Source organism: Ranitomeya variabilis, chromosome 7 (assembly GCF_051348905.1).
Source record: "Ranitomeya variabilis isolate aRanVar5 chromosome 7, aRanVar5.hap1, whole genome shotgun sequence".
NCBI classification, from domain to species: domain Eukaryota; kingdom Metazoa; phylum Chordata; class Amphibia; order Anura; family Dendrobatidae; genus Ranitomeya; species Ranitomeya variabilis.
This window is the reverse complement of record NC_135238.1, coordinates 105655280-105672734: the sequence shown is the minus strand read 5'-3', so window position 1 is coordinate 105672734 and position 17455 is coordinate 105655280. Positions and strand designations below refer to the sequence as shown.

The 17455-nt window shown below is 42.7% G+C and overlaps 1 protein-coding gene across 3 annotated transcripts in view; it reads right to left on the bottom strand.

Moving 5' to 3' along the window:
* Nucleotides 1-864: 864 nt before the first annotated feature.
* Nucleotides 865-17455, bottom strand: part of SF3B1 (splicing factor 3b subunit 1) — a 460811-nt gene continuing 444220 nt past the window's right edge. For all 3 annotated transcript variants that reach the window (XM_077275636.1, XM_077275635.1, XM_077275638.1), the window contains one exon: nt 865-1278. In XM_077275636.1, the coding sequence (XP_077131751.1) occupies nt 1120-1278 (159 nt within the window). In that variant the 3' untranslated portion in view covers nt 865-1119. The remainder of the gene's footprint in view (nt 1279-17455) is intronic.

Sequence of the window (17455 nt, the reverse complement as noted above, 5' to 3'; positions counted from 1 at the left end):
AGCAGACCACAGCACCATCCCCTGATGTTTGTCTAGCACGCTTCCACAGCTTATGTTTTACTACAATTGACTCCAAGAGTCATCAGGGAGTGGTAGTGAAACAAGCAGACCACAGCACCATCCCCTGATGTTTAGTCTAGCACGGAGGGTGGTAAAAGCTGTGGGGAAATGACTGCAGAGACACCATTTGCTTTGGCAATGCCAACATGTACTTAGTCCTGCCAATAAAGGTCATTTGAATTGAATCACTCCAGATGGTGCTCTGTTTGAGAATCCATAGTGAATGATGTAACTCGAATTTAACCTCACAGGAAGTAAAAAAAACACAACAACCAACCAGAGATTAGCTGTATAGGGAGAACAGTAAAGCATTTTCAAATAAAGCATCTAACTAGAGTGGTTTGGGGTAAAAAACAGATATTCATAAATTACACTACATGTATCAATCTCTAAGTCTACGTTCACATTTGCGGTCTGCGCCGCAGCGTCGGGCGCCGCAGCGTCGCCGCCTGCGTCATGCACCCCTATATTTAACATGGGGGCGCATGGACATGCGTTGCACTTGCGTTTTGCGACGCATCCGTCACTGCGGCGCACGCGTCCGGGCGCAGAGGACGCAGCAAGTTGCATTTTTGCTGCGTCCAAAATCAACCAAAAAAAGGACGCATGCGTCGCAAAACGCAGCGTTGTGCATGCGTTTTTGTTTGCGTTGTGCGTTGCGTCGCCGACGCTGCGGCGCACAACGCAAATGTGAACGTAGCCTAATACAGGCGATGAGTAAGCGTTTCCCGATAAAAATTTCTTATAAACTATACACAAACGATGAGGTTATTTTCCTTCGACAAAAGAAATGGACAAATTAAATTAGGACTTTTTACACAAAATGTTTATTTGCCTAAATGCACATCCCATTTTAGCACTAGGAATGTCAACCACAAAAAAATTATCAAAAAATGCAGTCAGATATTTCATGACATCACAGCTTCTTGGCCACATGTTTTTTTTTTGTTTACAGGAAAACAGGCTCATCTAAAATACATGCTATAAAGCTTTTGTAGGCAACCATGAGTACTACTAAGCAATAATTTTAAAAAGACATAAGGAAACAAGTAGCAGGTTTTATAACATGTAATCAAGCTCATAACGAATGTAAGTGTTCTTTTCATCATTGTAGATACGAGGATAATGTGCAATGAGAGCATCTTGTGATCCAATATATATAGAATTGTAGATTTTCCAATAGACATCTCTCACTTTTCTAGCTGGATGGAAAAGGCCCTGTAAAAAAAACAAAACCTAAATTAGAACATAACTTGCACAACAAAACATGAATATTGTCACATAGTTAGATTAAGCCAAGGTGTTACATTCGCATAGTATACAAGATTGCACATCATAAAATAGTGTAACATGCCACAAGTTAAAAGTTAGGTCATAAATTATTTTTCAAGACTTAAAATCAGTCTTTAGGCCAAGTTTCCATATACCTGTGTCATCCAGACTAGTTTTTTTGGGCTTCAACTGATGAAAAAACAGTACTGGTTACCAGGAATTTTCACCAGTTTCTATTGTAAAACTTTGGGCACAGGTTTTTTTTTATGTCACCTCATCGGGGGAAAAAAAATAAATTCAAACATGCACTATTAGAAACAACAATTCTGCCCCTAACCGCCCCCCAAAAAAACAAAGAAAAACATCAAAACACCATATTGTTAGGGAAAGAAACAAGAGAAAATCCTATATTTAAGTCTTAAAAGGGTATAAAGCCCTGATCTCAGGGGAACCAGTCGATGAGACCCACAGATATATTAATAGGTGATATCTTTGTTTTTTCGTGGCAATAACTCTTTTAAGGGAATTTGTTAGTAGGATCGACCCGCTTAAACATCTATATAACTATCCAGGTCTTAGGAAGCTGAATATAACGATTCTGTGATATAGTTGTGCTCAAAAGTTTACATACCCCGGCACAATTTTTGCTGTCTTGGCCTTTTTTCCCAGAGAATATGAATGATAACACTCATGGCTAGTGGTTGGGTGAAGCAATTTATCAAACCAGTGTGTTTGCTCTTTTCTAATCATAATGACAACCCAAAAAATCCAAATGACCCTGATCAAAAGTTTACATACCCCATTTCTTAATTCCGTATATTGCCCCCTCTAACATCAATGACGGCTTGAAGTCTTTTGTCGTAGTTGTGGATGACGTTTTTATTTTATCAGATGGTAAACATGCCCACTCTTGTTGGTAAAAAAAACCCTCCAGTTCCTGTAAATTCCTGGGCTGTCTAGCATGAACTGCGCGCGCTTGAGTTATCCCCAGAGTGGCTCTATGATATTAAGGTCAGGAGACTGAGATGGCCACTGAGAACCTTCAGTTTGTTTTGCTGTAACAAATGACAGGTAGTCTTGGCCTTGAATCATTGTCATGTTGGAACGTCCAAGTAAGGCTTCTCTCACACTAACATCGGGCTCGGCCCGTCGCAGTGCGTCGGGCCGAGGTTACCGACGCTATCAGTGAATGCGCCGCACAACGGGGGCAGCGGATGCATTTTTCCAGCGCATCCGCTGCCCCATTGTGAGGTGCGGGGAAGTGTGGGCGGAGTTCCGGCCGCGCATGCGCGGTCGGAAAAAGCGGACCGTCGGCAGCAAAAAACGTTACATGTAACGTTTTTTGCTCCCGGCGGACCGCCACAACACGGCGCAACCGTCTCACGACGGTTGCAACGTGTGTCAATGGGTCGCAAAGCATCGCTAATGTTAGTCTATGGGGCAAAAACGCATCCTGCAGACAACTTTGCAGGATGCGTTTTTTCCCCTAAACGACGCATTGCGACGTATTGAAAAAAACGCTAGTGTGAAAGAAGCCTAAGTCACATGTGCAGCAGTATTTGCTGATAACGTGCCGCATTCATCTTTCCTTCAACTTTGATCAAGTTTCCTGTGCCTTTGTAGCTCACATCCCCAAAACATCAGCGATCCACCTCCGTGCTTTACAATAGGAATGGTGTTCCATTCATCAAAGGCCTTGTTGACCTCTCTCCAAATGTAATGTTTATGGTTGTGGCCAAAAAGTTCAATTTTGGTTTCATCACTCCAAATTATCTTGCTCCAGAAGTTTTGAGGTTTGTCTCTATGCGTATTGTAGGCAAGATACTATGTGGCATTTGTGCAGTACTGGCTTTCTTCTGGCGACTCGACCATGCAGTCCATTTTTCTTCAAGTGCCTCCTTATTGTGCATCTTGAAACAGCCACACCGCTAGTTTTCAGAGAGTCCAGTATTTCAGCTGATGTTATTTGTGGGTTTTTCTTTGCATCCCGAACAATTTTCCTGGCAGTTGTTGATTAAATTCTTGTCGGTCCACATCACAGTGGTTTTGTTTTTAACCCCTTAATCCCATATGACGTACTATCCCGTCAAGGTGACGTGGGACTTAATTCCCAGTGACGGGATAGTACGTCATAGCCGATCGGCCACGCTCACGGGAGGAGCGCGGCCGATGTCAGCTGCCTATCGCAGCTGACATCCAGCACTGTGTGCCAGGAGCGGTCACGGACCGCCCCCGGCACATTAACCCCCGGCACACCGCAATCAAACATGATCGCGGTGTACCGGAGGTACAGGGAAGCATCGCGCAGGGAGGGGGCTCCCAACGGGCTTGCCTGAGAAGATCGGTACAAGGGAATGTACTCACCTTGTACCAAGCGTCTCCTCCCTGCAGGCCCCAGATCCAAAATGGCCGTGGGGCTGCATCCGGGTCCTGCAGGGAGGACTTCCGGGTCAGGAGCAGGCTGCAGCTGCAGCTCTGCAAGCCTGCAGCGATGTAAGTGAGATCGCCGATCTGATAGAGTGCTATGCAAACTATCAGATCGGCGATCTGTGATGTCCCCCCCTGGGACAAAGCAAAAAAGTAAAAAAAAATGTCCACATGTGTAAAAAAAAAATAAAAAAATAAAATAATAATTTCCTAAATAAAGAAGAAAAAAAAAAAATATTATTCCCATAAATACATTTCTTTATCTAAAAAAAATAAAAAATAAATAAAAGTACACATTTAGTATCACCGCGTCCGTAACGACCCAACCTATAAAACTGTCCCACTAGTTAACCCCTTCAGTGAACACCGTAAGAAAAAAAAAAAAAACGAGCCAAAAAAACAACGCTTTATTATCATACCGCCAAACAAAAAGTGAAATAACACGCGATCAAAAAGACGTATATAAATAACCATGGTACCACTGAAAACGTCATCTTGTCCCGCAAAAAACAAGCTGCCATATAGCATCATAACCAAAAAAATAAAAAAGTTATAGTCCTCAGAATAAAGCGATGCAAAAATAATTATTTTTTCTATAAAATAGCTTTTATCGTATAAAAGCGTCAAAACATAAAAAAATGATATAAATGAGGTATCGCTGTAATCGTACTGACCCGACGAATAAAACTGCTTTATCAATTTTACCAAACGTGGAACGGTATAAACGCCTCCCCCAAAAGAAATTCATGAATAGCTGGTTTTTGGTCATTCTGCCTCACAAAAATCGGAATAAAAAGTGATCAAAAACTGTCACGTGTCCGAAAATGTTACCAATAAAAACGTCAACTCGTCCCGCAAAAAACAAGACCTCACATGACTCTGTGGACCAAAATACGGAAAAATTATAGGTCTCAAAATGTGGAGACGCAAAAACTTTTTTGCTATAAAAAGCGTCTTTTAGTGTGTGACAGCTGCCAATCATAAAAATCCAATATAAAAAACGCTATAAAAGTAAATCAAACCCCCCTTCATCACCCCCTTAGTTAGGGAAAAATAATAAAATTAAAAAAATGTATTTATTTCCATTTTCCTATTAGGGCTAGGGTTAGGGTTAGGGTTGGGGCTAGGCTTAGGGTTGGGGCTAAAGTTAGGGTTGGGGATAAAGTTAGCGTTGGGGTTGGGGCTAAAGTTAGGGTTTGGATTACATTTACGGTTGGGAATAGGGTTGGGATTAGAATTAGGGGTGTGTCAGGGTTAGGGGTGTGGTTAGGGTTACAGATGGGATTAGGGTTAGGGGTGTGTTTGGATTAGTTTCAGGTAGAATTGGGGAGTTTCCACTGTTCAGGCACATCAGGGTCTCTCCAAACGCGACATGGCGTCCGATCTCAATTCCAGACAATTCTGCGTTGAAAAAGTAAAACAGTGCTCCTTCTCTTCCGAGCTCTCCCGTGCGCCCAAACAGGGGTTTACCCCAACATATGGGGCATCAGCGTACTCGGGACAAATTGGACAACTTTTGGGGTCCAAGTTCTCTTGTTATCTCTGGGAAAATAAAAATTTGGGGGGCTAAAAATCATTTTTGTGGGAAAAATAAGATTTTTTTATTTTCACGGCTCTGCGTTGTGAACTGTAGTGAAACACTTGGGGGTTCAAAGCTCTCAAAACACATCTAGATAAGTTCCTTGGGAGGTCTAGTTTCCAATATGGGGTCACTTGTGGGGGAGTTTTACTGTTTGGGTACATCAGGGGCTCTGCAAATGCAACGTGACGCTTGCAGACCAATCCATCTAAGTCTGCTTTCCAAATGGCTCTCCTTCCCTTCCGAGCTCTGCCATGCGCCCAAACAGTGGTTCCCCCCCACATATGGGGTATCAGCGTACTCAGGACAAATTGGACAACAACTTTTGGAGTCCAATTTATCCTGTTACCCTTGTGAAAATACAAAACTGGGGGCCAAAAAAATCATTTTTCTGAAAAAAAAAAAAGAATTTTTATTTTCACGGCTCTGCGTTATAAACTGTAGTGAAACACTTGGGGGTTCAAAGCTCTCAAAACACATCAAGATAAGTTACTTAGGGGGTCTACTTTCCAAAATGGTGTCACTTGTGGGGGTTTTTAATGTTTAGGCACATCAGGGGTTCTCCAAACGCGACATGGTTTCCCATCTCAATTCCAGTCAATTTTGCATTGAAAAGTCAAATGGCGCTCCTTCCCTTCCGAGCTCTGCTATGCGCCCAAACAGTGGTTTACCCCCACATATGGGGTATCGTTGTACTCAGGACAAATTGCACAACAACTTTTGTGGTCTAATTTCTTCTCTTACCCTTGGGAAAATAAAAAATTGGGGGCGAAAAGATCATTTTTATGAAAAAATATGATTTTTTATTTTTACGGCTCTGCATTATAAACTTCTGTGAAGCACTTGGTGGGTCAAAGTGCTCACCACACATCTAGATAAGTTCCTTAAGGGGTCTACTTTCCAAAATGGTGTCACTTGGGGGGGGGGTTCAATGTTTAGGGACTTCAGGGGCTCTCCAAACGCAACATGGCGTCCCATCTCAATTCCAGTCAATTTTGCTTTGAAAAGTCAAATGGCGCTCCTTCGCTTCCGAGCTCTGTCATGTGCCCAAACAGTGGTTTACCCCCACATATGGGGTATCGGTGTACTCAGGACAAATTGTACAACATCTTTTCAGGTCCATTTTCTCCTGTTACCCTTGGTAAAATAAAACAAATTGGAGCTGAAGTGAATTTTGTGTTAAAAAGTTAAATGTTCATTTTTATTTAAACATTCCAAAAATTCCTGTGAAACACCTGAAGGGTTAATAAACTTCTTGAATGTGGTTTTGAGCACCTTGAGGGGTGCAGTTTTTAGAATGGTGTCACACTTGGGTATTTTCTATCATATAGACCCCTCAAAATGACTTCAAATGAGATGTGGTCCCTAAAAGAGAATGGTGTTGTAAAAATGAGAAATTGCTGGTCAACTTTTAACCCTTATAACTCCCTAACAAAAAAAAATGTTGGTTCCAAAATTGTGCTGATGTAAAGTAGACATGTGGGAAATGTTACTTATTAAGTATTTTGTGTGACATATCTCTGTGATTTAATTGCATACAAATACAAAGTTGGAAAATTGCGAAATTTTCAAAATTTTCACCAAATTTCAATTTTTTTCACAAATAAACGCAGGTAATATCAAAGAAATTTTACCACTATCATGAAGTACAATATGTCACGAGAAAACAATGTCAGAATCACTGGGAGCTGTTGAAGCGTTCCAGAGTTATAACCTCATAAAGGGACAGTGGTCAGAATTGTAAAAATTGGCCCGGTCATTAACGTGCAAACCACCCTCGGGGCTTAAGGGGTTAAAGAACCCCTGATTTTTCATTTGTTCATCACAGTTTGAACACTGCTGACTGGCTTTATCAATTCCTTGGATATCTTTTTGTATCTCTTTTCTGTTTTATACAATTCAATCACCTTTTCCCGTAGATCCGTTGACAATTCTTTTAATTTTCCCATGACTCACAACCCAGAAACGCAAGTGGCTGGATAAAAGATACAAGAGTCTGTCTGGATCCCAGAAACTCACTCAGCTTTTATGCACACACACTGATTACAAGCAAACAGGTCACAGATGAGGACGTTACCTTTAGCGGCCATTCAACCCCATTTGTGTCAAGTCAACTTTTGTGCATGTTATCATGCCAAAATCACCACGGTATGTGAACTGTTGATCAGGATCATTTGGATGTTTTGGGTTGTCATTATGATTTAAAAATAGAAAACACAGGCGTTTAATAATAAATGGCTTCACCCAACCAGTAACCATGAGTGGAGAAAAAGTTTTGGTGCCATCATTAATATTCTCTGAAAAAAGGCCAAGAAAAGGCGTGGCCTGACAGCCTAGAGGTGAAGACGCACTTCATGAGAGCTCAGTCTGACCTGCAGAAACTTAGTAACATATCACCATTTTTGCTGGCCTTCAACCCCCCAAAGATTGCCTGCAGTGCTCGGGGACACAGCGAGGACTCTCCTGGCCCAAAACTGTTGCTTCTGGTGGTAGCCTGTAGAACGGAGCATGCAGACCCTGGAGGATAGGACTTGGCCAGGCGCCATATTCCCCCCCCCAGGCTCTGGATGGTGACAGCTTAAAAAAGACCTCCAGTGAATCAGCGGTGAGTCCATCGGGTACTACAGCCTTCCTGTACGGTCCCCCGGCTTCTCCCTCCCTGCTGTGAGCCTGCCTTGCTCCCCTGCCTGGCACCTGAGACGCCCGTCTGCCTACTGCTTCCAGCTCCACGTGGTGTTCTCCCATTCGCATCCACCTCCCTCTCTTCACTATTTACAATTACCTCGCCAGCCCTGTGTCTCCTTTGGGGTCCTCTGCGCTGATTGAGGGGATCCCTCTGTCCCGGCTTCTCTCATTTTTGGAGGTGGCACTGCTGGACTGCCCCCCTGCTTGAATGTGCACCCCCTCCAGCGCCATCTTGGAGGGACTTTGTGGGGCTGCAGTGGCTCTGTGTTATCCGAGGCTTAGCTGGAGCTCAGGTTACAAAGCTGCTCTGACTTGATACTTTGCTGCCACCTACTCGCGGCTGAGTAACTGCTCGGCACGTTCAATTGCTATATTTTACATTAGAGTTCCTATAGCTAATGGGAAATTAATTCTACACTGAACTCTAATAAATCAACCTGCCTGGATTCATTCTATATCATACCTTGAGAGTTCCATGATGACTTTATCCATACCCCCCCCCCCATATCTTGTTAGGGACAACGCGTAATATGCTTCCCCTTTGACTTCACTTTCCCTAAAGCTGGACATATAATACTGGGATTCTCTACAGTATATAGCCGCCCTACCCTAATGCCTAAATTGCGCGAAACCAACTCAAAGTACTCTAGCAATAGCTTTCTCGCACTAACGGATGTGGACGCCAACATGTCTCCTGGACCACACTCCCAATCGGAATCCTCCAATTCCTCTATGCTGGATGGGGCAGACTCAGAGATGATTCCAGCTTCTACAACCAGGATCCCAAATACCCCAACTCCAGACCAAACAGCTTTACTCTCACAGTTCCAGTCTATTTTACATTCAGAACTATTAAAAATGTCGGACAAGCTAACTAAAGCTCTAACCAATGAGACCAGAGACCTGGGCTCCCGTACTTCCGACCTTGAAGATAGGATGGACTCAACCCTCACAACTCTTGCCACCCAGGAAAAAGATATCGAGATGCTCCATGATGAGATCTACACCCTTAACAACAAACTAGAAGATTTTGAAAATCACGCCCGTAGAAGTAACATTGGAATCAGAGGGCTGCCTGAAACAATCACAGATCTCCAGTCTACGGTGACAGCTCTGTTTCAAGAACTTCTACCCGGAATGTCCATTGAGCGTTTGGAAATGGACCGCATCCACAGAGCTTTGACCAATCGTAAGCCAGATGGCCCACTGAGGGACATAATTCTTAAGCTGCAATTCTATAAAACAAAAGAACAACTTTTACAGGCGGTAAGAAAGTCTGCACCTTTGGTATTCCAAGGCAATCCCTATGAACTTTTCCCTTACTTGGCTCCTACTACCATCGCCAAAAGACGGGCAATTAAACAATACCTAGAAATTCTTCGCTCCAAGAACATTAAGTATCGTTGGAGATTCCCCTTTAAACTGATGTTTACCCATCTTTAAGAGGTCCACACAGTCCTCTCCCCCCGAAGGTGCTAGCCGCTGCCTCACTAAATTGCAGCTCATGGATCCCCCTTCGCCCCTTCCAACCTCATCTTCAATGTCTCAACCCAAGGATCGCTGCTCCAAACTGCATGAGCCAACTATTCCCCCTTGAAATCGTATATGATCTCTAGTCCTATTTCGAGTTCAAGACAATCAATAGGCTATTTTACATGTTGTCTTCATGGCCCTTTGTACAAATTGTTAGCCTATTACTCTTCATCGCCTTAAAAATTTGACTGAGCATATGTGCCCGAGTTTTAGGTGCATCTTAATGTCTTCATCGATAAAGATTTGTATAAGATTCTTCAGTTTATTTTCTTAGACATCTACGGAGCGTACAATTTCAACTGGACTGGTAATCGCTCCTCCACTTGATCTACAGGAAGGATAAGTGACTTTACTTAATACTTAATATATGTATATATTTGTGGTTTTCATTTCCTCCAATTACATATCCGAGATCTATTCTAAATTTCACTATACTGTTGCTGACCACGTACTATACTATGTTATATTACTTTTTACTTTGGTTATGTTGGTACTCATTACTGTTACCTTTATGAGACTTGTTTTAAACTTTATTATACGGTTGTTGATCCACTATTATATTGTGCTATGTTACTGTTTTACACATCCAGCTCACCCTACTAACCCACCCCACCCTCTATATCTAACTTTACCTATTATACACTATATTGCGTTGTCCCTGACAAATCCACATGACCCTAGTGTTAATACACACTGCTGCTCAGCACCTTGTGCTTAGCCATCGTTAAAGTTACCCCTCTTTCCCCTATAGATTTCCCTTACCCGACCCAAACTACATGTGTTGTCCTGACTACCCAACTCTCCACTTTTATTACTTGCCCAAGTGAATTCTACCAACTTAGTCCATTCCAAAGTGTTATTTCCACTTCCAAACCATGATTAGTAGCTACCATAAGCACGTTTAACACCTTTTCATCATGCCACTAACAATCATATCACACAACGTGCGAGGCCTTAATTCTCTGCACAAATGTACTAAGGCCTTCTGCTACTACAGATCCCAACAAGCAGATGCAGTATGTCTCCAAGAGACACACTTCTCAACTAGCTCTTACCCAAGATTTTTGTCCGCCTCCTACCCGCTATTTTACTTCGCAAATGCCCCAAACAAAACCAAAGGTGTCGCTATCTCTTTTAAGAAGTCCGTTCCCTTTGTTTTTAAATCTTCAGTTGTTGACAAAGAAGGCCGTTACTTAATGGTGACGGGCTCAATTTCCGATGAGCTGGCAACCATTGTTTCCTACTATACTCCTAATACTCAAACTGCCTTTTTTTCTCAGTTATTGGAACTAGTCTCAGAACATGCCCAAGGGACCACACTATTATGTGGAGACTCCAATTGTATACTTAAAGCTAGCCTTGATAAGTCTACAAGCCCACAATCCCCCACCATTATATCCTTCTTCGGACTCAACTGCCCTCAACAAACTCCTCTCCCATTATCATTGGGTGGACTTATGGAGACACCTACACCCTTCAAAGATTATACTTATTTCTCCTCACGCCATTTAGTTTACACTAAATTGACCATATCTTTGTTCATCCACCCTTTATCCTAAACGTGTCAAACATTTGTATTCAATCCACTCCATGGTCTGATCACTCTCCAATCCAATTCATATGCTCCACACTTCACCCTAGACCCCGCTCATTCAACTGCACTTTGAACGATTCTTTGCTCTCTTACCCTGAAATTGCTCAAAAATTAAAAAAAAACACCTCGATGATTACTTCTCCTTGAATCAACAATCAGCTTCCTCACCAATTTCCCTATGGGAAGCTCATAAGGCAGTGTTAAGAGGCTTCTGCATTCAGGAGGCATCTCGCAAGAAAAAAGAAAGGTGTGCAAGGATAGCTGAATTAGAGGGCAAGGTATTAGTTTTATAGTCCCAGCTGAAGAACGCACCCTCATCTGCTACGTACCAAGACCTTTCCCATGCTCGTACGGAACTTGACCTCTGCCTTCCTGAAAACGCAGACCGTGCCATATGCTGGTCTCAGCAACGCTTCTACGCCCTTAATAAGAATAACTCTAATTTAGCTCGACGTTTAAAATGTCTACCCCTACCTCGTCCCCCCATACGTTTATGTACAACTTTGGGCATTACATCTAATCCACAACAGATTACTCATTTGTTTCTGCAAAAGCTAAAGCAGCTATACAACGTCACTACCACTGTAAACACAGAAAGGATGGATGCCTTTTTAGATTCTATTCCTCTCCCAGCCCTTAGTTCTGGCATGACTGAACTCCTAAATCAAACTATCACTCCTAGTGAAATAGAATTAGCTATTCAGCAACTGAAAATTAATAAAAAACCGGGTCCTGACGGATTTACGGCCCTCTACTATAAAAAATACGCTTAGGTACTAATACCTCACCTCACCAACGATTTTAACTCTTTAAGGGATGGTAAACCAGGGGGAGTCTCTTTAATGGCTGCAATATCCATGATACCAAAACCTAATTCTGAACACTTACTCAGGTCTAATTATAGGCCAATATCCCTTATTAACATAGACCTTAAAATACTGGCTAAAATTCTATCTCAGCGTTTAAACTCAGGCCTGGGAACTAATACATAGAGATCAGGTAGGCTTTGTCCCTTGTAGACAGGCCTCAGACAATATACGAAGAGTCAACCACCTGCTGCATCACTGCAAGCAGCGCAACATACCAAGCATGTTACTGTTGCTGGATATTAAAAAAGCCTTTGACTATTTCTTGGCCTTATCCGTTTGCGGTCCTGCGAAAACGGAAGTTCCCTGACTACTTTCTCTCATGGATTCATGCTCTTTACAGTTCCCCATCGGCTTATGTATGCTATAATGGCTTCTCCTCTGCGCTTTTCCTCATTAGTAGAGGCACTCGACAAGGATGTCCCCTATCGCCCTTATTAATCCTTTTGGCATTCGAACCCTTAGCTATTCATCTTCGACTCAATTCTAATATACAGGGAGTAAATATAGCATCAGTTTCCCATAAACTCTTTTTGTTAGCAGATGACATGCTACTTCTCCTAACACCTCAGACATCCTTGCCGGCCCTACTTCAAATTCTTAGTAATTTTGAATATATATCTGGTTTACAGGTCAATCCTTCTAAATCTTATGCCATGAATATATCCTTCCCTTAACCTACTGTCTCACAGCTCCAACACGATTTTCCGTTTCAATGGGCCACTAAAGACTTGGACTATCTAGGAGTGAAACTAACTGCCAATTTAGACTCCCTTTATGCAGCCAATTACCCCCACATGCTCCGTAAACTTCGTTTACTACTCCAGTCATGGGAGAAGTTGCACCTCTCCTGGCTCGGCCACGTGCGTGCATTGAAGATGACTATCCTTCCCAAATTACTTTATTTCGAGTTGCCGGTCCCTGTCCCTTCACACCACCTCAAAATAGCCCAACGACTAGTTGATACTTTTGCTTGGGGGGGGGGGGGTGGCCTTCCTAGGGTTAAAAGAGCTACCCTCCATCGCCATCGCTTGAAAGGAGGTTTAGGGGTTCCAAACCTTTCTAAATATTATCAAGCAGCCTAACTAGGTCAATTGACCCAATATCATGCCTACTCTGAACCTCCTCTGTGGCTTTCTCTAGAGGCCCCTGAATTTCACTCGGGTACCCTCGATACAATATTATGGATTCTCCCAGCTCAGCGTAGACACGTCTCAAATCCCATTTTAGCTCACTCTTAAGATTTGGGATTCGTTGAAATATTCCTCGCAGCTAATTTCACCATTCTTGTCTCTCGCCCCCTTTGGGGCAATATCCAGTTCCTTCAAGGCATGGAGTCCCTTAGGAACTTTCGTTTATGGGTCGTTGCAGGGATAACCAGAATCCATCACCTTTTTAATGTGGATGGGATTTTTTCCTTTTTCGGTCCTGAGTGAAAAATACCATCTCCCCCCTGGAGAGGTATTTCTTTACTTGCAACTTAAACATTTTGTCAATTCATTACTAAAAAACTCTACCCCTCCTTATTTAGTCACTCCCTTTGAACAAAGATGCCGCCAAAATCCACACGCTCCAGGCATTATATCTCTCCTTTACTCTCATATCAATTCCTCCTCTCATAGGCGCTGCTTGAACTACACTTCTCGCTGGGAGTCTGACATTGGTTCCACTTTGACCGATTCAGAATGGTCTCAAATCTGGTCCTCCTCTACTGGAGGTATATTAAATACCCTTATGCTAGAAACGAATTATAAGGTGTTGACCAGGTGGTACCTGACCCCAGCCAGAGTGGCTAAAGCAGTCACCAACTACTCTCCAAATTGCTTTAGAGGATTAAATTCCACAGGTGATATGTTCCATATCTGGTGGCTATGCCCGATTGTACGCAGATTTTGGATTAGAATATACCACCTTATCTTCTCTATAACAAATATCAATCTTACAAAAAACCCTTGGGAGGCTCTACTTAACAAGTGTATCCCCAACACCCCTAAACACGCTCAAGCCCTCATCACATTTATATTCCTGGCAGCCAAACAAACCATAGCTTCAGCTTGGAAAAAAACAAATCTAGAATTATCTGCAGTTAAAACACGCCTTTCTTGGTACATGATAAACGAAAAATTATCTGCCATACTTACAAAGTTCAATAAGGTACAATTGGTGTGCACTCAGTCAATTTGGAAGGTGAGGTGCAGGTGTCATGGACAGGAGAGTCCCCGTACAAGTAAAGTTTAGAAGACACCGCACACTCTTAATAGATATTTATGCAAATTGTGCAAAATTTATTCAATATAACACTACACGTTAGTGACACATGGGAGCAATGTACAATTATAGGATAAGCGACCACTTGTAGTAACAATTCTTGTAAGGCGGGAGCGCCGCCTTACAAGATAACCACCCCAGGTTCAGCACACAGGGCAGCATACCACGACTGGTCACACACCGCCTTATCTGCTAATAGCGATATTATGATTAAGGCTCAGGAGAGCCGAAATGTCAATTGAATTGTTACTACAAGTGGTCGCTTATGCTATAATTGTACATTGCTCCCATGTGTCACTAACGTGTAGTGTTATATTGAATACTTACAAAGTTGGCAAGTTTGAGAAAATTTGTCTTCCCTGGGCGGAGTATGCCAACCACACCCCCTTTGCCACACCAGTATTTCATCTGACCAATCCTGAATCTGATTGAATCATTTAACCGGAATCGGACACACTATAACCCTCTTCCAGGGTTCCCCCCCTTCCCCTGCCTCTTAAGGCCCCGTCTCACATAGCGAGATCGCTAGCGAGATCGCTGCTGAGTCACAAGTTTTGTGACGCAACAGCGACCTCCATAGCGATCTCGCTATGTGTGACACGTACCAGCGATCAGGCCCCTGCTGCGAGATCGCTGGTCGTGTCGGAATGGCCTGGACCTTTTTTTGGTCGTTGAGGCCCCGCTGACATTGCTGAATCGGTGTGTGTGACACCGATCCAGCGATGTCTTCACTGGTAACCAGGGTAAACATCGGGTTACTAAGCGCAGGGCCGCGCTTAGTAACCCGATGTTTACCCTGGTTACCAAAAAAAACAAACACTACATACTCGCCTTTCGGTGTCCAGGTCCCTTGCCGTCTGCTTCCTGCTCTCACTGACTGCCGGCCGTACAGTGAGAAGTGAGAGCACAGCAGTGACGTCACCGCTGCGCTCTGCTCTCAGTGTACGGCCGGATCTCAGTCAGAGCAGGAAGCAGACGGCAAGGGACCTGGACACCGAAAGGCGAGTATGTAGTGTTTGTTTTTTTTGGTAACCAGGGTAAACATCGGGTTACTAAGCGCGGCCCTGCGCTTAGTAACCCGATGTTTACCCTGGTTACCCGGGTGCTGCAGGGGGACTTCGGCATCGTTGAAGACAGTTTCAACGATGCCGAAGTCGTTCCCCTGATCGTTGGTCGCTGGGGAGAGCGGTCTGTGTGACAGCTCCCCAGCGACCACACAGAGACTTACCAACGATCACGGCCAGGTCGTATCGCTGGTCGTGATCGTTGGTAAATCGCTTAGTGAGACGGGGCCTTTACCCTGTTGTTTGTTCGTTTGTTTGTTTACTGCTTATATGTCCTCTTATACAGATTTTAAAAATATGTTTGTATTGAGGTTTTTTCTTCAACTTTTATGCAAAATTCAATAAAAATCTATTGTTTAAAAAAAAAGGCCAAGAAAAAAAATTATGCCAGGGTGAGACGTGTAACACAGGACAGTAGAATTGAACTAAAATAGTTTAGCAGCTGCAGCTCTCCCAGCTCTGCTGTATTGCAAAAATATTGCAACACTGGCTACTTGTGAGATGGAAACTGAAGCTGAGAGGAACCTGCAGTTCCTGCATGTGTCATTTAGGCCTCACTCACACGTCAGAAACATGCATGTGAAAAAATGGTACCGGTGCTGTAGATCAGTGTGTCCATTTTTACCATTTGTGTCCACTCTTACTATAAAGGTTTATCATAAGTGCTTTTCATGCATGGATAAATTACAACGCCATCCCTGTGCTGTACGTGTTTTTCACGGACCCACAGACTTCTATTGGCCCTTATAATTTGTGGTGTTGGAAAAAAAATTTGACGTCTCCATTATGTGAAAAACAGACATGTGAACAGCACTGTAAATTATAATTGGTACGCGTTGTATCAGTGAAAAAAATGGGTACAATAAGTACGTGCAACATGAACATCTGAATGAAGACTTATAATCACACAGCTCTGCAGTGGGATCAGAGAGAGATGCAGTAATTGATGCCAAAGGAGCCCCTACCAAGTAATGAGTAGTAATGCCAACATTTCAGATTTTAACCCCTTTACCCCATGGGTGGTTTGCACGTTAATGACTGGGTCAATTTTTACAATTCTGATAATTGTCCCTTTATGAGGTTATTAACTCTGGAACGCTTCAACGGATCCTGATGATTCTGACATTGTTTTCTCTTGACATATTGTACTTCATGATAGTGGTAAAGTTTCTTTGATAGTACCTGCGTTTATTTGTGAAAAAAAAACAGACATTTGGCGAAAATTTCGCAATTTTCCAACTTTGAATTTTATGCCGTGGAATCACAGAGATATATCACACAAAATACTTAAGTAACATTTCCCACATGTCTTCTTTAAATCAGCACAATTTTGGAACCAATTTTATTTTTTGTTATGGAGTTATAAGTGTTAAAAGTTGACCAGCAATTTCTCATTTTTACAACATTTTTTTTTTTAGGGACCACATCACATTTGAAGTCATTTTGAGGGGTCTATATGATAGAAAATAACCAAGTGTGACACCATTCTAAAAACTGCACCCCTCAAGGTGCTCAAAACCACATTCAAGAAGTTTATTAACCCTTCTGGTGCTTCACAGGAATTTTTGGAATGTTTAAAAAACATTTTGTTTTTCACAAAAAAATTAACTTCAGCTCCAATTTGTTTTAGTTTACCAAGGGTAACAGGAGAAATTGGACCCCAAAAGTTGTTGTACAATTTGTCCTGAGTACGCCGATACCCCACTTGTGAGGGTAAACCACTGTTTGGGCAGAGCTCAGAAGGGAAGGAGCGCCATTTGACTTTTCAATACAAAATTGACTGGAATTGAGATCGGACGTCATGTCGCGTTTGGAGAGCCCCTGATGTGCCTAAACATTGAAACCCCACACAAGTGACACCATTTTGGAAAGCAGACCCCCAAAGGAACTTATCTAGATGTGTGGTGAGCACTTGGACCCACCAAGTGCTTCACAGAACTTTATAATGTAGAGCCGTAAAAATAAAAAAAGTATTTTTTTCACACAAAAATGATCTTTTCGCCCCCAATTTTTTATTTTCCCAAGTGTAACAGAAATCAGACCCCAAAAGTAGTTGTGCAATTTGTCCTGAGTACGCTGATACCCCATATGTGGGGGTAAACCACTG